An 18,875-nucleotide genomic window follows, 5' to 3' on the forward strand; every position below is an offset into this window, starting at 1 on the left:
TGCCGCCCGGCAAAGTTACCGGGCAGGTTTAATTTTTTTTTTTTTTTTTTTTTTAAAATAAGAAGAGAAGAGTTGAAAAAATGGGGTTCTCTCATAAAACGTAACAAATAAAAGTCTGATAATTATATGGAAGAAGGTTGAGGAATTTCTGGGTTTAAAGAAAATGATAATAATGGAATAAAATGCTTCTAATATAAATTAGAGGGAAAATCATGAATTTAACAAGTAGTCTAGAAATTGAATCATTGAAATGCTACATATAGTGAGATTGGTTCAGATTCTGAAACAAGTAGAAAAAATGAGAAACTACCTGGCATAACTGTAGCAGTTCGACAAGAAACAAGATCAAATACCTTCTTACGTTTAGGTACTTTGCGGTTCGGCAGCTTCGGCTGTTTTGACTTCTATTGGGCATTGAGATACATATGGTTTGAGCTGCAAACCGGAAGTACAATCTAATCAGCACTAGGCAAACACTTTCATCTATAAGGTGATCAGTCCATGCTAAAGTCCCAGTTCAAATCTTGTTTAGGAAACAACGGATCATGATCCTTATGACTGGATGGTCTATGAATGAGGATCATGATCCATAACTTTGTTCATTGTACACCAAAAAGTAATATTAATACTTGGATATATGATAATTGATAAGGGATGTAAAAAGGAAAAACCTACGAAAATTGGGGTATGTAATCCCCAAAAACGTCACATTAGCCAGAGTTCCAGAGTAATGCTTGGCTTTGCAAACTGCATCCTTTTTTATGCAGGTAGTTCTAAGGAATTATAGCGAAGGGAAAAATCTAGTGCTTCATTGGGATCAGAAATTAGAACCCTCCAATTTTGGTATTTGTGAAGAGTACCACCCAACTCAGATGTGAGGCAAACCTCAAATGTGACAGCCTCATGGCAGATTCTTACTTAAAATAACACAACCTCAAAAAAAAAAAAAGACCTCTAAGGCTGCACCTCTGAACATTTTACTAAATGGACCTTTGCACCAAGACATAAAGAACTACTGAGGGAGTTAACTATCTTTTCAGAAGCATTTCCCCACTCTAATATTAGTTAAATGGAATAAAATGCAATGGAAGAGACATATACATCTCAACCTCTAAAATAACGGAGAAAATCTCTATAAGGTTCTGAAAAATTTGCAGACTTGGTGAAGAGGGGAGAAAACTTTTTTAGTTTTTACCATTATAAAGTGTCGGGGGACTAAGATTTGTTCCTAACAAGTTCATCTCTTACTTGTAAAAGAATTTCAATCACCCTAACTATATTCTCCTAGGAACTTTATAATGAAATACCAACAATATCCACCAAGCATTGACACTATGACAAACACAAATCTACGTGCAACTAGAAAAAAGAAATTGAAAGAAAAGAAAAGCTAGGAAATTAGAACCTTAAAGTCGGTCAAATCAGGCACAACATATTTTGGCAATTTCTCTTGCACCACAACATATCCACCTGCAAACGATTGTTCAGTTACATTATGAACAGCAAAGTCAATATATGCGGAAAGCACGTAAAGATGTCACACCTTTTCATGCAATAATTCAGCTTTTACTTGATTAAGGTTAAATTAAAAGAAGTCAAAACAAAACATCTAGTCAATGTGATGCTTTTAACTATCTAAAAAGAAAAACGAAAAGGAAACTCTCCAGCTTGGCTTTGAAAAAGCAAAGGCCTTATGCACAAAACATGTGGAGTTCATATCATGTTGAAGAATGAGCTAGCAAATTATCAGGAAAATCCGGTACTTAGCCGCACTCTATAAAGTACTTCAAATGAATCACCTAACATAAAAAGCCCTAAACACTACACTGATCCTAAAGATCATCTTAATGTTAGTTTACAAACAAGTTTCTTTTATAATATTATTCAGCGAAGACTGAAGAACACACAATTTTTTAACTTTACAGGTAGAAATATAGTTTCTGGAAAGTTCAGGATCAAATACCATTACATTAAGAGTTGCAAATTACACCAAAACATGTTTAAGTAAAAGCTTGAAGTGAACTAAATTTCAATCTTATTTACAAGAGAAAGCACTTTGGAAACTAACATAGTTTAGGGAGAATCAACATATGTTTAAGCAAAAGCTTTTACAAGAACTGTTTTTTATCTTCCAAATACAAACACAATGGAAAATGTATTCAGTACTTTTTTTTAACAAAAACGTCTTAAATAAATTTTTTCACTGTTCTACTCATTTTCCAAAACACTACCAAACACATTGAATCATCATAAAAAAAACAAATGTAACTTATTGAAGCACTGGAAAAAGTGATCCATTTTCTTGTTTATACATACATGAACAAAACAAATTATCATCATTATTAAGAACTCAACAATGCCCTTCCCCTGAATCAGACAAAGAAACAAGTGATACACCTTGTCAAGTTCTACACTTTCATGTCTATAATGCAATTCATCCTCTTATTACAATGAAGAATCGAATCCAGAACGTTAAACCATAAACGAAAAAGCCGATTAAACCAACGATATTGATACCATTACACCACCTATCATTCAATAAGGAATTCTTCAATAACTCAAAAACACCAAATCCAATCGTTTTCATTACCCTTATCCGTTTTTCAAGAACAAATTCGAAACACCAATACCCTGATAACCTAATACACACTCTATCGGAACCACGTAATGTATATTTAAAAAACTAAACCATAAACCAATTTTCAAGGCAGCGACATTGCTAAACTATAAATTAAAAATCAATTAGAGAGCAAAATTGGACCTTTGCGAGTATGAAAACCAGTGGGCTTGCAGTTCTTTCCCTTGTAATAATCTCGTGGCGCGCGTTTCGATGACAAAATATCAAGTGATGAAGTTCGCTTTCTTCTCATTGCTCTTCCTAACCCTAATAAAAGCCCTAACGCCATTTTTTTCCCCCTCTTTTGAACAATTTACAAACCCTAAAAAAATCAAGAAAAAAACCTTATTAATTAATTTTCAACAATTTTACTCAAATTATTCAAAAATAATAATAATAACAATTAATTCAGTTCAAAAGAAAAAGAGTTCGAACCTGAAAGGCTGAAACGACCAAAACTAGTTCCCGCTCCTCGACTTCTTTTGGGAACGATGGAAGTGCTTTTTGGGGAAGGCGAATTTAATGTCCCCCCACCTTTTTTCATGCGATCAAAAAAACCCACATAGTTTGAAAAATATTCCTAGCTTACTGTTTAGCGATAATAAGAGTAAATAGTACGCGCTCTTTCATATCTGTTGCAAGAAGATTAGTCATAGTAAATTCGTTTTTATTGTTTTCACTTTTAGATAGAGTCGATGTTTGTGTATGTCTGTCAGTCTGTATGATAATATAATATGGGGTTGTTAGTAATAATTTAAAACTATAGGGTTTTTTTAGATCATTATTAGAGAAGGTGAGTAAAGTCGTGAACCTGAGAAGGGAATTGGGAAAGGGTCGTAGAGTCAGAAATTGGGCCGGGCCATTATTCTCCATTAGAAGCCTCAAAGTCACAGGCCCATTTGATGGCACCAAGGCCCAATTGGTCGTACAAACGCTACGTCTCACCAAGTCACAAAATCGTGTCAACTTTTAAAGAAAATTATAATTACTAGTTCATATAAAGATTTTACATGGGGGCTACTGATCAAATAAGAGCGGTTCAAAGGACGTTTCCTATTTAGTAATAGGTTTAAGTACNATAATAATCTCGTGGCGCGCGTTTCGATGACAAAATATCAAGTGATGAAGTTCGCTTTCTTCTCATTGCTCTTCCTAACCCTAATAAAAGCCCTAACGCCATTTTTTTCCCCCTCTTTTGAACAATTTACAAACCCTAAAAAAATCAAGAAAAAAACCTTATTAATTAATTTTCAACAATTTTACTCAAATTATTCAAAAATAATAATAATAACAATTAATTCAGTTCAAAAGAAAAAGAGTTCGAACCTGAAAGGCTGAAACGACCAAAACTAGTTCCCGCTCCTCGACTTCTTTTGGGAACGATGGAAGTGCTTTTTGGGGAAGGCGAATTTAATGTCCCCCCACCTTTTTTCATGCGATCAAAAAAACCCACATAGTTTGAAAAATATTCCTAGCTTACTGTTTAGCGATAATAAGAGTAAATAGTACGCGCTCTTTCATATCTGTTGCAAGAAGATTAGTCATAGTAAATTCGTTTTTATTGTTTTCACTTTTAGATAGAGTCGATGTTTGTGTATGTCTGTCAGTCTGTATGATAATATAATATGGGGTTGTTAGTAATAATTTAAAACTATAGGGTTTTTTTAGATCATTATTAGAGAAGGTGAGTAAAGTCGTGAACCTGAGAAGGGAATTGGGAAAGGGTCGTAGAGTCAGAAATTGGGCCGGGCCATTATTCTCCATTAGAAGCCTCAAAGTCACAGGCCCATTTGATGGCACCAAGGCCCAATTGGTCGTACAAACGCTACGTCTCACCAAGTCACAAAATCGTGTCAACTTTTAAAGAAAATTATAATTACTAGTTCATATAAAGATTTTACATGGGGGCTACTGATCAAATAAGAGCGGTTCAAAGGACGTTTCCTATTTAGTAATAGGTTTAAGTATGACGTTCGAGTCCTTTCATATTGGGTGGCCCGATAAAGGGAATTAGGAGAGGCCCATATGATTACAAAATGGGCCTGGGCCGTTATTCTTTCTTAGAAGGCTCATAGCCACAGGCCTAGTTGATGGCCCAAAAGGCCCAATTATTCTATAGTACAATTTTCATATTTATAATGTTTTTTATTGCAAAAATATTGATGACCTATTTTTTAAAATAAAAACGGTTTGTGTATTTTGTTTAACTTTTGATGACGCTTGCCTAATAAAATCAAACATTATATAATCAACAAAAGGACAAAAAAACGTTTTTAATTATCTAAGGAAGCTTCTCACCATATAAATTGATCCGTATATTGATATATTACATAAACTTGTATCTTATTTTAAATCAAAGGATTATGATTCATGTGTAAAACTATATATTATTTTATAATATGGGGAATGGAGAATGATTTCTACATAATGAAATACTGAAAGACATAAAATTTTGTAATCTTTTACTTAACTCTTCAGATTAGTAATCTATTCACATTTGAGAATTTTTCTTAGCTATGTATTCGATAATTTAAATTTATCATAAAATACCGTAATATGCTTGAATATACATACAATGGATAGTTAGCTATATTATATAGTTTGCATACACCATATTGATAATTAAGTCATTGAAGTATTGAGGCGAATTAGACAATATTGGAAAATTGAAAGCTGATTTTTGTTTTTCTTTTTGGTTATGATGATATAAAGAAATTTAATTGAAATTTTATCTTTTACTATCATTCTTTTAGTTAGAAATCTTCCGTATTTGAGAATTTTCATTATCATACATATAATTTAAATTATTTATTGGACTATAACCCTATAATATGTCTCAATATCCATAAACTAAATTATACTATGTATATACTTTGCATACATCCATATTGAAGTAAAGAAAATTGTTGAAAGCTGATTTTTGTTTTTGGTTGTGATGATACGAAAAAGATCAACATGTGGATTTCATGCCATTTCTGCAACGCCAGCTGCTTCACATGGAAATCCATCAATTCACCATGTAATTGCACTAATTGATGTCTGAGACACAGAGAGAAAATCCCATTTTAAAGCGTGGGATCTTGACTTTATTTTCTTTCTTTCGTGTGTTAGGTTTAAAATGTTTTCATGCTACAACAGCAGCACGCATATGTATTAAATGATATACTTTCTCTATTCAAACGTGGAAAGCAATGTCTTTTTGCCCTAACCCTATATGGTTTTCATTTATTTAATTATTCGTTCTTGTTTTGGTGCTGTATTTCATGGGCTACTTATGGTTTCATCATGTCATTTGCAGACTTCGAAATGGTCCACGACGATGATCGATGAACAGGTAAAACCATCAAAACTCTTCACATGTACGCATTTATTGTCACCCAATTTCTCTGCTCATTTCCAAACCATCCATTTTCTTTCTCACAGCCAGTAAAAATCTGAGAGAGAGTGACAGAGTTCTTGTGATCTTGTAACTAAAGTTCGTCCAATTCTTTCAAACCAATATGGTTCACTCATTCATCCTTCCCATCTTATAATAGCCGGAAAATATTCGATTTACATCTCTATAGACGCTAAAAGAACATCATAATACATGGATTTGTAGGCGTTGATTATCTAATTAGTCAATATAAGGAGTATCAGATGAAACTTTATTAGATGGATGTACGAATTGATGTACTGATATCTTGAAAACTACGACATGGAAGACTTTGGAAGAGACTTTCTCGACCATTTGGAATAATAACTTGTTATATACGTCTCTTCCAAGAATTATTTCTCATTCCAATGGGTTTCAATTTCTTTTTTCCTGAGGTATAGTATCAAAGGCAACCAAAACTTCCCCAAATTTAGCTGAGAATTTATTTCGCATTAACTTTATATTAATACAAGGCCTAGTGCATGTGAGTAAATAATGCTCCACCTCTCTACTTGATCAATTAACTTTCAATTATGCAATTAAAGCTGAATAGTGGTTGACTTTCTCCCTTCTAGGCATGCACATAGCTCATAACAAAGAACAAGTGTCAAACTTTAAGTCTTCATAACACCTATAATAAATAACTCATTCATTTCATCACATAATTTTGCTAGGAAAAAGTATGGCCACAACTCTCAATAATCCAAACTCATTCACATACTCACACAAAAAGGAAGAATCTCATATGAAATGGATATAGAATTTATTCATCAAAAACCATCGATTTTGATCACATAATATTGTGAAATTTACACTTTGTATCCTAGTGTTTAAGGGGTCACAGACGCTTCTGAATAATCAATTAAGGGCTACTATGAAATTAATTCTTTAATTTCAGTTCATCAACATCTAGTACAAGAGAACACAGAGATCAAAGAGTCTCTCAAAAAAGCCTCTAAAATTAACAAGATATAATCGATCATCCTCTTACTTCAGAAAATATCAGCACTCTCATCTAACTTAAGGTCACTTAAATAATCTTTCCCTTGAAGAATAGCGGTGCTTTGATCATCAAAAAGCCACTTCTCGAGCTGTGATAATTGCGGCATTTGATGAGCATTTAGATCTTGCTTGCTTTCATCTTGAAAAAAGCTAGACTCCGGAGATACAGATTGAGATAAATCAGAATTGGCTGAAGAATCAAAAGACTCAAAGCCACCACCGCCAAACAATGATTCAAAAGCCCCTAGTTTTCTTGGAGTCTCTTCACTTGAAGTTGATTCCCCGTTGTTAAACGATTGTTGAGTTGTGGCAGCCGAGTTTGTTGTTGTAGAAGCTGGTTTCGGAGAATTTCTGGCCCACCCTTTGAGCAGTCTGGCTATGTTGTCAGCACTTGAAGCATAAATTGTTGTTGTTGTCGTTGCATTATTGTTGTTATTATTTGCGTAAGAAATGAAGCCATTAGAGGGCTTCATTTCAGATTTAAAGGCTGGTTTTTCTGGTGATAGAGCCTCACATAGAGCTTGTCTTGCCATGTGGATATCAGTTTGAAGCCTTCTCTCCCACTGGCCTCTAGAAATGGAGTGTGAATGTGTTGAAGAAGGTGAAGAGAAGCCATCTTTAGAGTGAGCTTCAGCTTGGAGATTCTTGTTCTTCAGCTTCTTCTTCAAGTGGGTGTTCCAGTAGTTTTTGATGTCATTGTCAGTTCTCTGAGGAAGATAAGAAGCTATGGCAGCCCATCTGCACCATAATAAAATTCATTAATGCCTGCTTCCATTAAATTAACAATATTATTACAAATTAATTCTAAATAAATAAATAAATTTACCTGTTGCCTAAAAGAGCTTGAAGGTGGATAATCATCTTCTCTTCATGGTCTGTAAAATTACCACGTTTGATCCCTGGCCTCAGGTAATTAGTCCATCTAAGCCTGCAACTTTTGCTGCATCTAAGCAATCCTGAAATAATATGAACAAAACACAAGAAATAAAAAGATGTTACTCATCAAAAATGGAAACCATTAAATCATATATATAAATATTAAGCAGAGAAATTAATTAAATAAATAAAGAACTAACCTGTATTAGTAGGAACAGCCCTCCAGTTTCCAGGGCCATGCTCTTGAATATAAGACACTAAAATGATATCTTCTTCAGGAGTCCATGGCCCTTTCTTAACTCCAACTTTGTCACAGCACGGTGGCCTTCCCATATCAAATTAATTCTTTCTTTCTCCTTCTTCTTCTTCTTCTTTCTCTTGAAGTTGGAAAAAAGTTTATAATAATATTGATGTTGGGGAGCGAATTGAAGGGTCTAAGGCATGCAAGAGGGCATATATAGAAAAGATAAGAGAGTCCCAAAAGACGCTGACCTAAAAGGAGTAAATTAATTAAATTTAAAGGGAAAATTCATTATTTCATATAGTCAAAAGATGACAGCAAGTGCATTAAGTGATGGGTTACCCAAAGTCAGCTCAGCTGTCCTGTGGCAAATGCTATCTCACAAACAATTACAAAACCGCGTGGCATTGAATGAGGGTTTGCTCTCTGGGAAACCCTAATCTCAGCCTTTATTTCTCTAAATCCAATATGTCACCTCTCCATAGCTAACTCTACTTCTCTCGTCTCCCTATACCTAGTAAAAATAAAGCTTCCAATTCCAATTCCAAACCCACACACTTACACTTTCCCTCCTCTTTTCAACTTCTTCCTACTGCTACTGGAGTTATCGATTCATTTTTTCTCTTTTGAAGTACAAAATCTTTATTAATTCTTATCCTATCTTTTACCTTAAACTTCGTAATTGTTGTGTATGTATATATTGAGGTTCAACATAAGATGAATATCAAGAAAAATTATTTTCAAACCATACGTAAAGGATGAGTGATACTAATAATACAGTGCATGAAGGAAAATAATACAAACTACATTTAATATTCTTTTTTCTGATTTGGAATTTAATCTGAACAGATGATTATTACTGATAAAATAATCATAAAGGGATTGAGGCAATATAGGTTTATAAATTTACCTAACTTTTGCTTTATGCATGTGTGCCAGCTACTTGAAAAGAAGGGACGAAACAATTTCAATTTCTGAAGGATTATGATCATCAACCAAGAATACGATCGAATTAAACATCAAGTTTATGTATATTTTTTTTGAAAAAGGGTGTCGGATTTCAGCATCAATATTGCGCGCTTTAAAACCTGAGACCTTACGTGTTAACTACACATCCCAACGCTTGTCCTACCACTTGAGCTGCCAAGGTAGGTATTTATTTTCAACTCATTCATACTTATGAGCAATATGATGGATGGCACAACAATATCATAGATTTCTTGACTTATTATACCATGAAGTAATATTCCTGTAACTATCAAAATTAGAAGATGTGGGTTTTTTTTCTTTTTTCTATTTGTTATCTAACCAAATAAATGTAAATAGCGATGCCATGATGTATCTTTATTGGCGATTTTGGAAAGCTTATATATATGGTAAAGAATTATAGATAAATTCTTCACATAGCTAATGTCACGGAGTTGCTATATCATTATTTAAATAAACGAAAACATGCATGAATATTCCTTTAATGTCGGATGATAAAATAGGCAATTTAATTTATCTCAAACTTGATTAAGTTTCCCCATACGAAATGTGAACGTGAAAACTTATTCATTTCATGTTTCTTCGAAGTTGACATAATATGAAAATGGAAGCTTATGTTTTTCTTTTAATTATGAAATATAAGATTAGTATAGAAAATAGAGAGAGCAATGTCAATTATATAAGACCGATGAAAATATATTATACCCATCCATGGATAGCCCAGATGGTTAGGGCAAACAGAAGATAGTATAAATAAACACACAATCTCAAGTTCGATTCTCTATCTAGGTATCCCCAATTTGAGTTGGGGGCCGTAGTGGTGGGTTGTTGCACTAGTCTTTTCCGAGGATCCCAAGGATTAGTTGAGGGGGCCGTGGCGGTGGATTATTGCGCTAATCTCTCTTAAAGATTAGAATAAGTTGACCCGAACACCTTGGCTTTCCTTTTAGTACTTTCTTTGATCACATGCCAAATTAATCCAAATTTGCAATATTAGAGATAGAATATATGTAAAAAATTAATAATCCATATCGTCCAATCCTTACTCGTAAAGTTATTATTATCTCGAGATAATCAATTTAAAATTCAAATAGAAAAATTAAGACGTTGCTTGATACAATGAAAATAAATAGATTATGGATAAACACATGCAATAATGCTCTCTATTATGCAAAGGAGAAACATAATTAGAAAACTCATAATTAATACAAATTAACACTTAATAATATTTGAGGACAATGTAAGGGAGGGAAGGGCCACACAGAGAGAGACTGGAGAGACTTGATGTAGCCAAAACTTGGCCATCCTAATTAATTTGTTCGGACCCATCAGTACTTATCATCTTTACATATTTAATTAATACTGAAAATGATAGGTTAATGAGTTATTATAAAGCTTGGCTTTGCTATTAATTATAGAACCGGCTAATTAATGACCCTGCGGTCCCTTTAATTTGGAAGAAAAATATAACCTTCTTCTTTAGTAAAGGACACCATATTTATATAGAATAAAGTCGAGTTCAAACTTGTTAACTATGAAAAGATAAGGTTATCTCTATCAGGATCATTGGATTCTTATTGCGTCAATTTTAACATTACCTCTCGATATTATGAATTTACTCAAATGAAAATAGCATATCATATATGTATTTATTTAAAAGTCATCAATAAGAGACAAAGGAGCATAAATATAAGGGTATATTTGGTTCATTATTCTGATACTTTGTAGAATAATAATTTGAAAAAAGTAAAATTGGATGTTTATTCCGCTGTAGGATTTAGAAATTAACAAAAATATCCCCTATGTTTGTTTATTTATTAAACACCCTTGTAATAAAACATTAAAAATTAACAAAAATACACTCACCCACCCATTAAATACCGACAGCTAGCCACCACCGCCTGAGGGTGGTCGGAGTCGCCGTATCGACGCACGATTGGTTGGATCTGGCCGATCGTGCGCTGATATGGCATTTTCCGGCTAGATCCATGGTGGATTTGGCCGCATTTGATCGTCAATGATGGCCAAAGATATGGCTGTCATTGACGACTGGCTACGGTCAGAAAAGGCTAGATCGGTGCACTACCGACTAGATCCAGCCAGTAGTACGCCATTATACCAAATTCCGACCATCTTCTGATGGTGGTGGCCGAAATCTGGCAAATGTGGGTTGGTGGGGTGTTTTTGTCAATTTATAAAAAAAAAAATTGAAGGGTGTTAAGTTAAATTAACAAACCTAGGAGGTTTAAAAAGAATTGAATAAAATAGAATAATATTTTCAGAATAAGGAAATAAATGTGTATTTTGGATAGGATAGAGAATAGGGTTGGGAAAAATTGTATACCAAAGGGGTATAATTTTTGAGATAGTTCTGAATGAAACGAGAGTAAAATTTCATTATTATTATTATTTTTATATTATTTTCTTTCTTTTATATATTTAGTAGGTTCAGAGTGATACATAAATGTGAAGCTAATTATATTTGAAAGATATACAAATAATATAATGCTATAATCAGTTAAGAGCTCAGTTAAAAAATTACATTATCGTTGATAAATAGTCCACTATATTATGACTCTTTTTTCCTTTTTCTTTATATTTGTTTTATCAAAAACTTTAATATTTTAATAAAATTTTGTAAACTTAATCATCCATCACATCCAATATTGGAACACCGAATTCCTCAATCACTGATTTCGTAATGCAATTGCACACATCATTGATGGGTTAGATTGGATGAACGAAGATGNAGCGATGCCATGACGTATCTTTATTGGCGATTTTGGAAAGCTTATATATATGGTAAAGAATTATAGATAAATTCTTCACATAGCTAATGTCACGGAGTTGCTATATCATTATTTAAATAAACGAAAACATGCATGAATATTCCTTTAATGTCGGATGATAAAATAGGCAATTTAATTTATCTCAAACTTGATTAAGTTTCCCCATACGAAATGTGAACTTGAAAACTTATTCATTTCGTGTTTCTTCGAAGTTGACATAATATGAAAATGGAAGCTTATGTTTTTCTTTTAATTATGAAAGATAAGATTAGTATAGAAAATAGAGAGAGCAATGTCAATTATATAAGACCAATGAAAATATATTAGACCCATCTACGGGTAGCCCAGATGGTTAGGACGAATAAAAGATAGTATAAATAGACACACGGTCTCATATTCGATTCCTTATCTGAGTATCTCTAATTTAAGTGGAGGGCCGTGGTGGTGGATTGTTACACTAGTCTCTCCTGAGGATCCCAAGGATTAGTTAAGGGGGTCGTGGCGGTGGGTTACTATGTTAGTCTCTCTCGAGGATTAGCGTAAGCTGGCCGGACACCTTAGTTTTCCTTTTAGTACTTCCTTTGATCACATGGGAAATTAATCCAAATTTGCAATAATAGAGATAGAATATATGTAAAATATTAATAATCCATATCGTCCAATCCTTACTCTTAAAGTTATTATTATTTTTTATTATTATTATCTCGAGATAATCAATTTAAAATTCAAATAGAAAAATTAAGACGTTGCTTGATACGATGAAAATAAATAGATTATAGATAAACAGATGCAATAATGCCCTCTATTATGCAAAGGAGAAACATAATTAGAAAACTCATAATTAATACTTAATCATATTTGAGGATAATGTAAGGGAGGGAAGGGCCACACAGAGAGAGACTGAAGAGACTTTGATGTAGCCAGAACTTGGCTATCCTAATTAATTGGTTCGGACCCATCAGTACTTATCATCTTTACATATTTAATTAATACCGAAAATGATAGGTTAATGAGTCATTATAAAGCTTGGCTTTGCTATTGATTATAGAACCGGCTAATTAATGACCCTGCGGTCCCTTTAATTTGGAAGAAAAATATAACCTTCTTCTTTAGTATAGTACACCGTATTTATATAGAATTAAGTGGAGTTCAAACTTTTTAACTATGAAAAGATAAGGTTATCTCTATCAGGATCATTGGATTCTTATTGCGTCCATTTTAACATTACCTCTCGATATTATGAATTTACTCAAATGAAAATATCATATCATATATGTATTTATTTAAAAAGTCATCAATCACATCCAATATTGGAACACCGAATTCCAAAATTACTGATTTCGTAATGCAATTGCATTCATTGATGGGTTAGATTGGATGAACGAAGATGACACTTTGCTACGAATTTAACGGTAATTAGAAAAAGTAAAGAAAAACAAAGGGACATTTTTCAAAGTACTAAATTTCAGATAATTTATTTAACTCAAAACAAGATTATGCCATAGCTTAATGGAATTTATCAATAATAATACAAATAAAAAAAGAAATTGCAAGAATTTTATGTCAAATATAGAATTGTTCCGTTTAGGATTAAGTCCGCACGGAAGTTTGTCTACTAAACTAAGAAAGACTCAAAAAATTGAATTTCTTATTCATTCACTAACGCATATTTGATGTGACAACAACTGCAATTTATAGGAATCGGTGAATCATTTGTGGGATAGGTGATATTACGTTCACAAACTTTTTTTATTAATATTTTTTAACAAACACGACATGATAATTCGTAATTTATCAACTTATAATAGATTTCGTTTGACTAATTGTAAACTATTACGTCGTGTTTGTGAGAGAAAATTATTAAGAAAGATTTGTCAACTTATCTTTCTGGATGTGAGATTTATTTTTAATCGGGGAGACTACCATTTCATCCTTTTGAATTTGTTTGAGTCTGACAAAGTTCTTCTGAGTATTTATTTATTTATTTATCTATTATTTGTCAATTCAGGAAATTTAATTTAGACCAACTAAGTCACACTCATAATAATTTTGAGCATTAATTTTATTTTATAATATCTAAAACTTATCATCAAATTCAGCCTCGCCCACCATATCACTCTTAACATTTTCATGTGGCTTTTAATACAAAATTTCTATTTATTTTATTTTTTGGATTTCAATGATTCAGCAAATTTTAATTGCCGACGGTTCACAGATAAAGATACCACTCAAATTATGAAAATGACTATACAGTTAAAAGTCTTTTTGTTTTAAATGAGATGTTAACGTCACATTATACAGCAATAGAAATTATATTTCTATCTCTGTTTCATAAATGCTTCAATTCATACTTGGGTGGCCACATGTGGGTTTGTGGCTCCCAAAACTAACGAACAGGAATTCTCCGCCCTTGCTTTGCAAGCTTGAGTTTGAAACTGGAGTTCTTATTGAACTTAAAATCTTTGAAAAACAGGAAACAATGAAGACCTTTCAAAATTAAACCATGAACCTGAAAATTCTCTATTGTTGCTTTGCAAGATTGAGATCGAAACTGAAGTCCTTATCGAACCCTAAAATCTTTGAATAATGGAAGCTAATGACCTTTGATTATAAATCCCCGAGACCTTGTGAGAATAAACCGTAAACATGACCATCCCGTTGAAAAACAAAACCTCAAAGTTTGGTGGGGAGACTGTTGTCACAAGTGGGATTGTGGTTCCCAAACTAAGCCAATTCTAGAGAGCCATGTGCCACTGTATGTCTTCCATGTGTAGTAAGTAAATATGCTTACCTACCATAATTCAGCCTTAAATATGGCCTCAATTTCCGACTCCATTATTTCAAATAAAACACTGTTCAGGATTTATGATATTGTCAGATTTCGGTGCTGTGTGATATGATCTCTGTAAGATTTATATGTACTCCAAACAAGTCCTTATTAACACCTTCCAAACAAAAAATTATCAAAAGAATAACGCGTATGTATACAGAGAAAAGAGAATTCTACTGGATTGTAACGCACGAAAACTGGATCTTTATAGATCATTAGATGCGCAATATATGAATGTGAATGTATGGCCGGAACACCTCGGTCATAAAAAATCGTCCTAAGTGGTTGACTTGGCGATAAAAAAGGTTTACGTCATTCATTGACTTTCTGAGTTTGAATCTTGGGATCACCTATCACATTTGTAACTTACCTTGGAACATTGAATTTATAGGGTATTCAATGAGCGTCGAAAACTAGTCGAGGTAGACGCAAACTAGTTTGGACACGCTAGTTATAAAATTTTTTATTATATATTAAGACTATCTTCAATTACAAACACCAAATTAGTGTAAGTTTCACGTCAAATTGGTGATTTGGTGTGATTTTTTGTCTATTTCACTATTGCATCTCCAACTCATTGCACCAAATTAGAAATTTTTTTTCTTTTTCTTTTTATGTAATAATCAACAATTAATATATTTCACTTATTATTTTTGTATATATTAATTAAATATTGGGAACGATATTTTTATTAAATAATAATTACTTTGAAAATTATACTAATTTAATAAAATTAAGCATTTATTTAATCAAATAAACATTACATTTAATATAAAAAAACATTACATCTAATATAAAATGATACCAAAAAATAAAACAATAAAGACAAGAACAACAAAAAAGTAAAATTTCATATTGATAGTAATATTTGCATTGAATAAAATTTTGTTTTTAATTTTTCATTATTTTTTGAATTATATAATTATTATGAATTTATTATTATAAATATTAATATAAATAATAATTAAATTAATATAAATACAAATAACAAAAATTACAAAATATATATATTTTTTATAGTGTTTAAACAGTACCACGTCAATTTGTTTTAGTATTTGGTATTTAGTTGGAGTATATTTTTCACAACATTTTGGTGTTTTGGCGTTAGATTAGAGATGTCGGATGTAAAAAGCCCGTACAGAATTGAGATTTTATAGAAACATAGTGGTCCAATTGAGCCCATCTCTGCCCTGCCAAAGAATCAGATGGGCAGAGATGGGATTTGGGACAAAATTTTGTGGCTAGGGAGGGACATTGTTAGTCCCACTCTATTTATACCATTGCCTTTCAAAAATGCTCATGGACCAGGGGGCCTTGTCACGCCCATCCCTACCAAAAATTAAATTCTTGTTAAATGTGATAAATGAAGTCATATATTAGGCTCTCACATGGGCTATTTTGGGCCAATTGAAAATATTGGGCTAACATTGTTGTTACTTGGCCCTCAAAAGGGTTCATTTTGGGCTAGTTAAAAAATATTGGGCTTCATTGAAGTGTTCACTTACAAAATTCCAAGCTACATATTCTTGGTTTCAAGTCTCTTCTTTTAAGCTATAAGAATAGGAATGGTTTGTTTCTAGATATCCATGAATTTTATACAAAATTTTCAAGCTCCATGGATAATATCATCATGTACATGTTAATGTTACTTGTATAAAGATGGCAATTAAATTTAAGACAAACTTGAGATATAAGATAATGATACTCTTTTGAAAAAGTTTCGAGACTTCGAGTTAGGGGTATGTGTTTTGAATCGTAGTAAAAAAGAGTTAGGTAAAAGACAAATCTGACCCTGTACGTCAATGATATCAATGTTCGAGTTACGGGTATGTGTTTTGAATTATAGTAAAAAAGAGTTAAGGTAAAAGATAAATCTAATCTTATACAATATCGAAGCTGAGTAAGAAATATTATATAAGATGTTATACGTTATTTCAAAGAGAAGATCCCTTATATATTTTTATTACAAATTGGTTAGAAAATGATTTATTAGAGCAAATTTATAGGTAATATCTCCCTGGTATAATTATGAAGAAATTTGACAAAAACAAGCGGCAATTTAATAATCCTTGACTAGGGGTTTACACCTATGTTCTTTTGTGCACAAAAATCAATCCCAACCATAATTGCTATTTAAACAAGATGATTCTAAAATAAGTGCTTACATGTGATATCCATCCCTCTCTATAAGTGCTCTTCGTATTCTTCCTCTCATTAATTGCTCTCACTTCAACTTCACCTATTGTTTCAAAGGATCATAATTTTACATTAATAAACTACCATTTTAATTACCTAATTTTGGTAAATCTCATATGGGTATTTCTTTTTTCTTTTTAAATGGGGAGAATAACTCTAAACCCCTTATATATATAAAGCTCCTCTAGTTTAGGATATAACCTTTAACCCTCAAGAGATTTAAAAGTTTTTTTTTTTTAATGACTGAGGGTGTTTGAACCAGTTTATGCATACCTCAACTAATCTCTTGAAACCTTTGAACTATTGACTAGATAAGGGTTCTAGTTGCTATCCCTATTAACACCCAATAAGGGATTTAAACTCAAGAGCTCTTGAATAATACATCCAAGAGTATCGAATCATTCGATCAGTCAGAGTTAGTCAGTTTTAAAGTAATTCATCTCACACTTTCATCCTAAAATCTCTAACATACTTATGAAGTTCTTTAAGGTTTCAAGGGTTTTTTTTTTTTTTTTTTTTTTATATATATTTCTTGAGTTGATTGTAGCTCACAATTCAAAGTGAATAGAGTGGGAAATCCTCGAAATTTCAAAGTTGTTTCCAGATCCTGTTCAATCTAGAAGGAGACATGATTTGACCTGAGGGTAGCTTGTTCGATTCTACATAGAAATGTGACAAAAGGTCGTGGGTCATTCAGGTAAGACAGGTCCATTTCTTCCTGCAGGATTTGTTCCGTCTCCATATTGATTCTTATGTTATGTCAACACCAACAACATTTCCAAGAATATTTTTCCTGTGAGGTTAGAATATAATTCTCTTAAGAAACCTTCTAGTCTGACCTCTTTATTTGTTTCATACTTTTTATTAGTAAACTTAACGTGTGGAGCCAACACCCCCTTTGCCAACACGGTTTTAATATATATATATATGAAAGTGCAAATATCTTAAAGTTTTTAATGTACATAGCAAAGTTTAGCAATTAGTAATTGACTTTAATTTCGTATTTTGTGAAGATAGCCAACATTTGCTCATCTTAATTCAGTTCTCACTATAAAAAACTTTAAGACATTTGCATTGGAAATTGATTAATATAAAAAAAAATAATACTACATTTACAACCAAATCTCATTTTCATCATTTCGTAAATGAATTCTATCCGTTAAATTGTGAACTGTTACGACAAAGTTGTAAGAGAAAATTTGTAAGATTAGATTATGAGTCAATCTTTATTGATATAAAAAAAATCTTATATGTGAACATCGTCAAAGTTTACATATATTATCTATGTATAAATAAATAAATAAATACGAGTCTATAATTGCTTCCTTTCCATCTTTTATTAAAAGGTTATTATCAATTTTCAAATAAATTTTTTTTTTTTTTTGAGTGTATAACTAATGTCCTCTAATTGGTAATATCGATGAAATTTGTGTTTGCTTATTGTGATTGAATGGGATTTTGGTCCACATTTTTTAACTTGTCATAGACGAGGTTGTTCTGATAAACATATTTCCCAGTTCCCACAACGTGTGTTTGAAAAATATCATATTTTTTTGATATAAAATTTTATAATTTATAGTTTAATGTTAATGTTATTGTATTATCATGGTGGCCCTCCAAGTCAATCTACCCGAAAATGACTACTTTTCCGCACTGAAAATTACATACAGTTTTTTGCATACAAAAGTCGGCAGACAGATAATAATGATTTGAATGTGTCAAAGCAATAATCATATGTTATATATACTGTAATTTTAATTAATCTAGTTTCAAAAATGTTGAGGAGAAGAGTAGATGGGGTGGGGAGGGGAGTGGGGGCAAGTGACCCCACTCAAAAGTACCATTAATTTAGTTTTTTGTAAATTAGTTACAATTCTATTCACTCAATCTTTCTAAACCTTGACCCACTTATAGATTAGATA

General features: G+C 32.2%; 2 protein-coding genes across 3 annotated transcripts; both read right to left on the minus strand.

Annotated features, from left to right (window-relative positions):
• Positions 1–220: 220 nt before the first annotated feature.
• Positions 221–3,983, minus strand: LOC116112183 (39S ribosomal protein L41-A, mitochondrial). 2 transcript variants are annotated; one of them, XM_031398358.1, is made up of 5 exons: positions 3,944–3,983; positions 3,696–3,830; positions 2,762–2,804; positions 1,406–1,470; positions 221–435 (listed from the first exon to the last, which is right to left on the minus strand). In XM_031398358.1, exons 2-5 carry the CDS (start codon positions 3,795–3,797, stop codon positions 364–366), a joined length of 282 nt encoding a protein of 93 aa, XP_031254218.1. In that variant the 5' UTR covers positions 3,798–3,830; positions 3,944–3,983; the 3' UTR covers positions 221–363. The 2 variants fall into 2 exon arrangements, with proteins under 2 accessions (XP_031254218.1, XP_031254217.1); XM_031398357.1 differs by lacking the exons at positions 3,696–3,830; positions 3,944–3,983 and adding an exon at positions 3,053–3,092 and having other exon boundaries at positions 2,762–2,939.
• A 2,807-nt stretch (positions 3,984–6,790) lies between these two features.
• Positions 6,791–8,353, minus strand: LOC116112074 (myb-related protein 306-like). Its single transcript, XM_031398262.1, has 3 exons — positions 8,111–8,353; positions 7,861–7,990; positions 6,791–7,772 (listed from the first exon to the last, which is right to left on the minus strand). Exons 1-3 carry the CDS (start codon positions 8,241–8,243, stop codon positions 7,025–7,027), a joined length of 1,011 nt encoding a protein of 336 aa, XP_031254122.1. The 5' UTR covers positions 8,244–8,353; the 3' UTR covers positions 6,791–7,024.
• Between the last annotated feature and the right edge of the window lie 10,522 nt (positions 8,354–18,875).

Source organism: Pistacia vera, unplaced genomic scaffold (assembly GCF_008641045.1).
Source record: "Pistacia vera cultivar Batoury unplaced genomic scaffold, PisVer_v2 Contig656, whole genome shotgun sequence".
In the NCBI taxonomy this organism is placed as follows: domain Eukaryota; kingdom Viridiplantae; phylum Streptophyta; class Magnoliopsida; order Sapindales; family Anacardiaceae; genus Pistacia; species Pistacia vera.

Coding starts and splice junctions, on each gene's coding strand:
- LOC116112183 (XM_031398358.1), bottom strand. CDS start 3,797: ATGGCGTTAGGGCTTTTATTAGGGTTAGGAAGAGCAATGAGAAGAAAG. Junction 1,471..2,761: donor TGGTTTTCATACTCGCAAAG/GTCCAATTTTGC, acceptor AATCGTTTGCAG/GTGGATATGTTGTGGTGCAA. Junction 436..1,405: donor CTGATTTGACCGACTTTAAG/GTTCTAATTTCC, acceptor TCCGGTTTGCAG/CTCAAACCATATGTATCTCA.
- LOC116112074 (XM_031398262.1), bottom strand. CDS start 8,243: ATGGGAAGGCCACCGTGCTGTGACAAAGTTGGAGTTAAGAAAGGGCCA. Junction 7,991..8,110: donor GGCTGTTCCTACTAATACAG/GTTAGTTCTTTA, acceptor ATATTATTTCAG/GATTGCTTAGATGCAGCAAA. Junction 7,773..7,860: donor CAAGCTCTTTTAGGCAACAG/GTAAATTTATTT, acceptor ATTATGGTGCAG/ATGGGCTGCCATAGCTTCTT.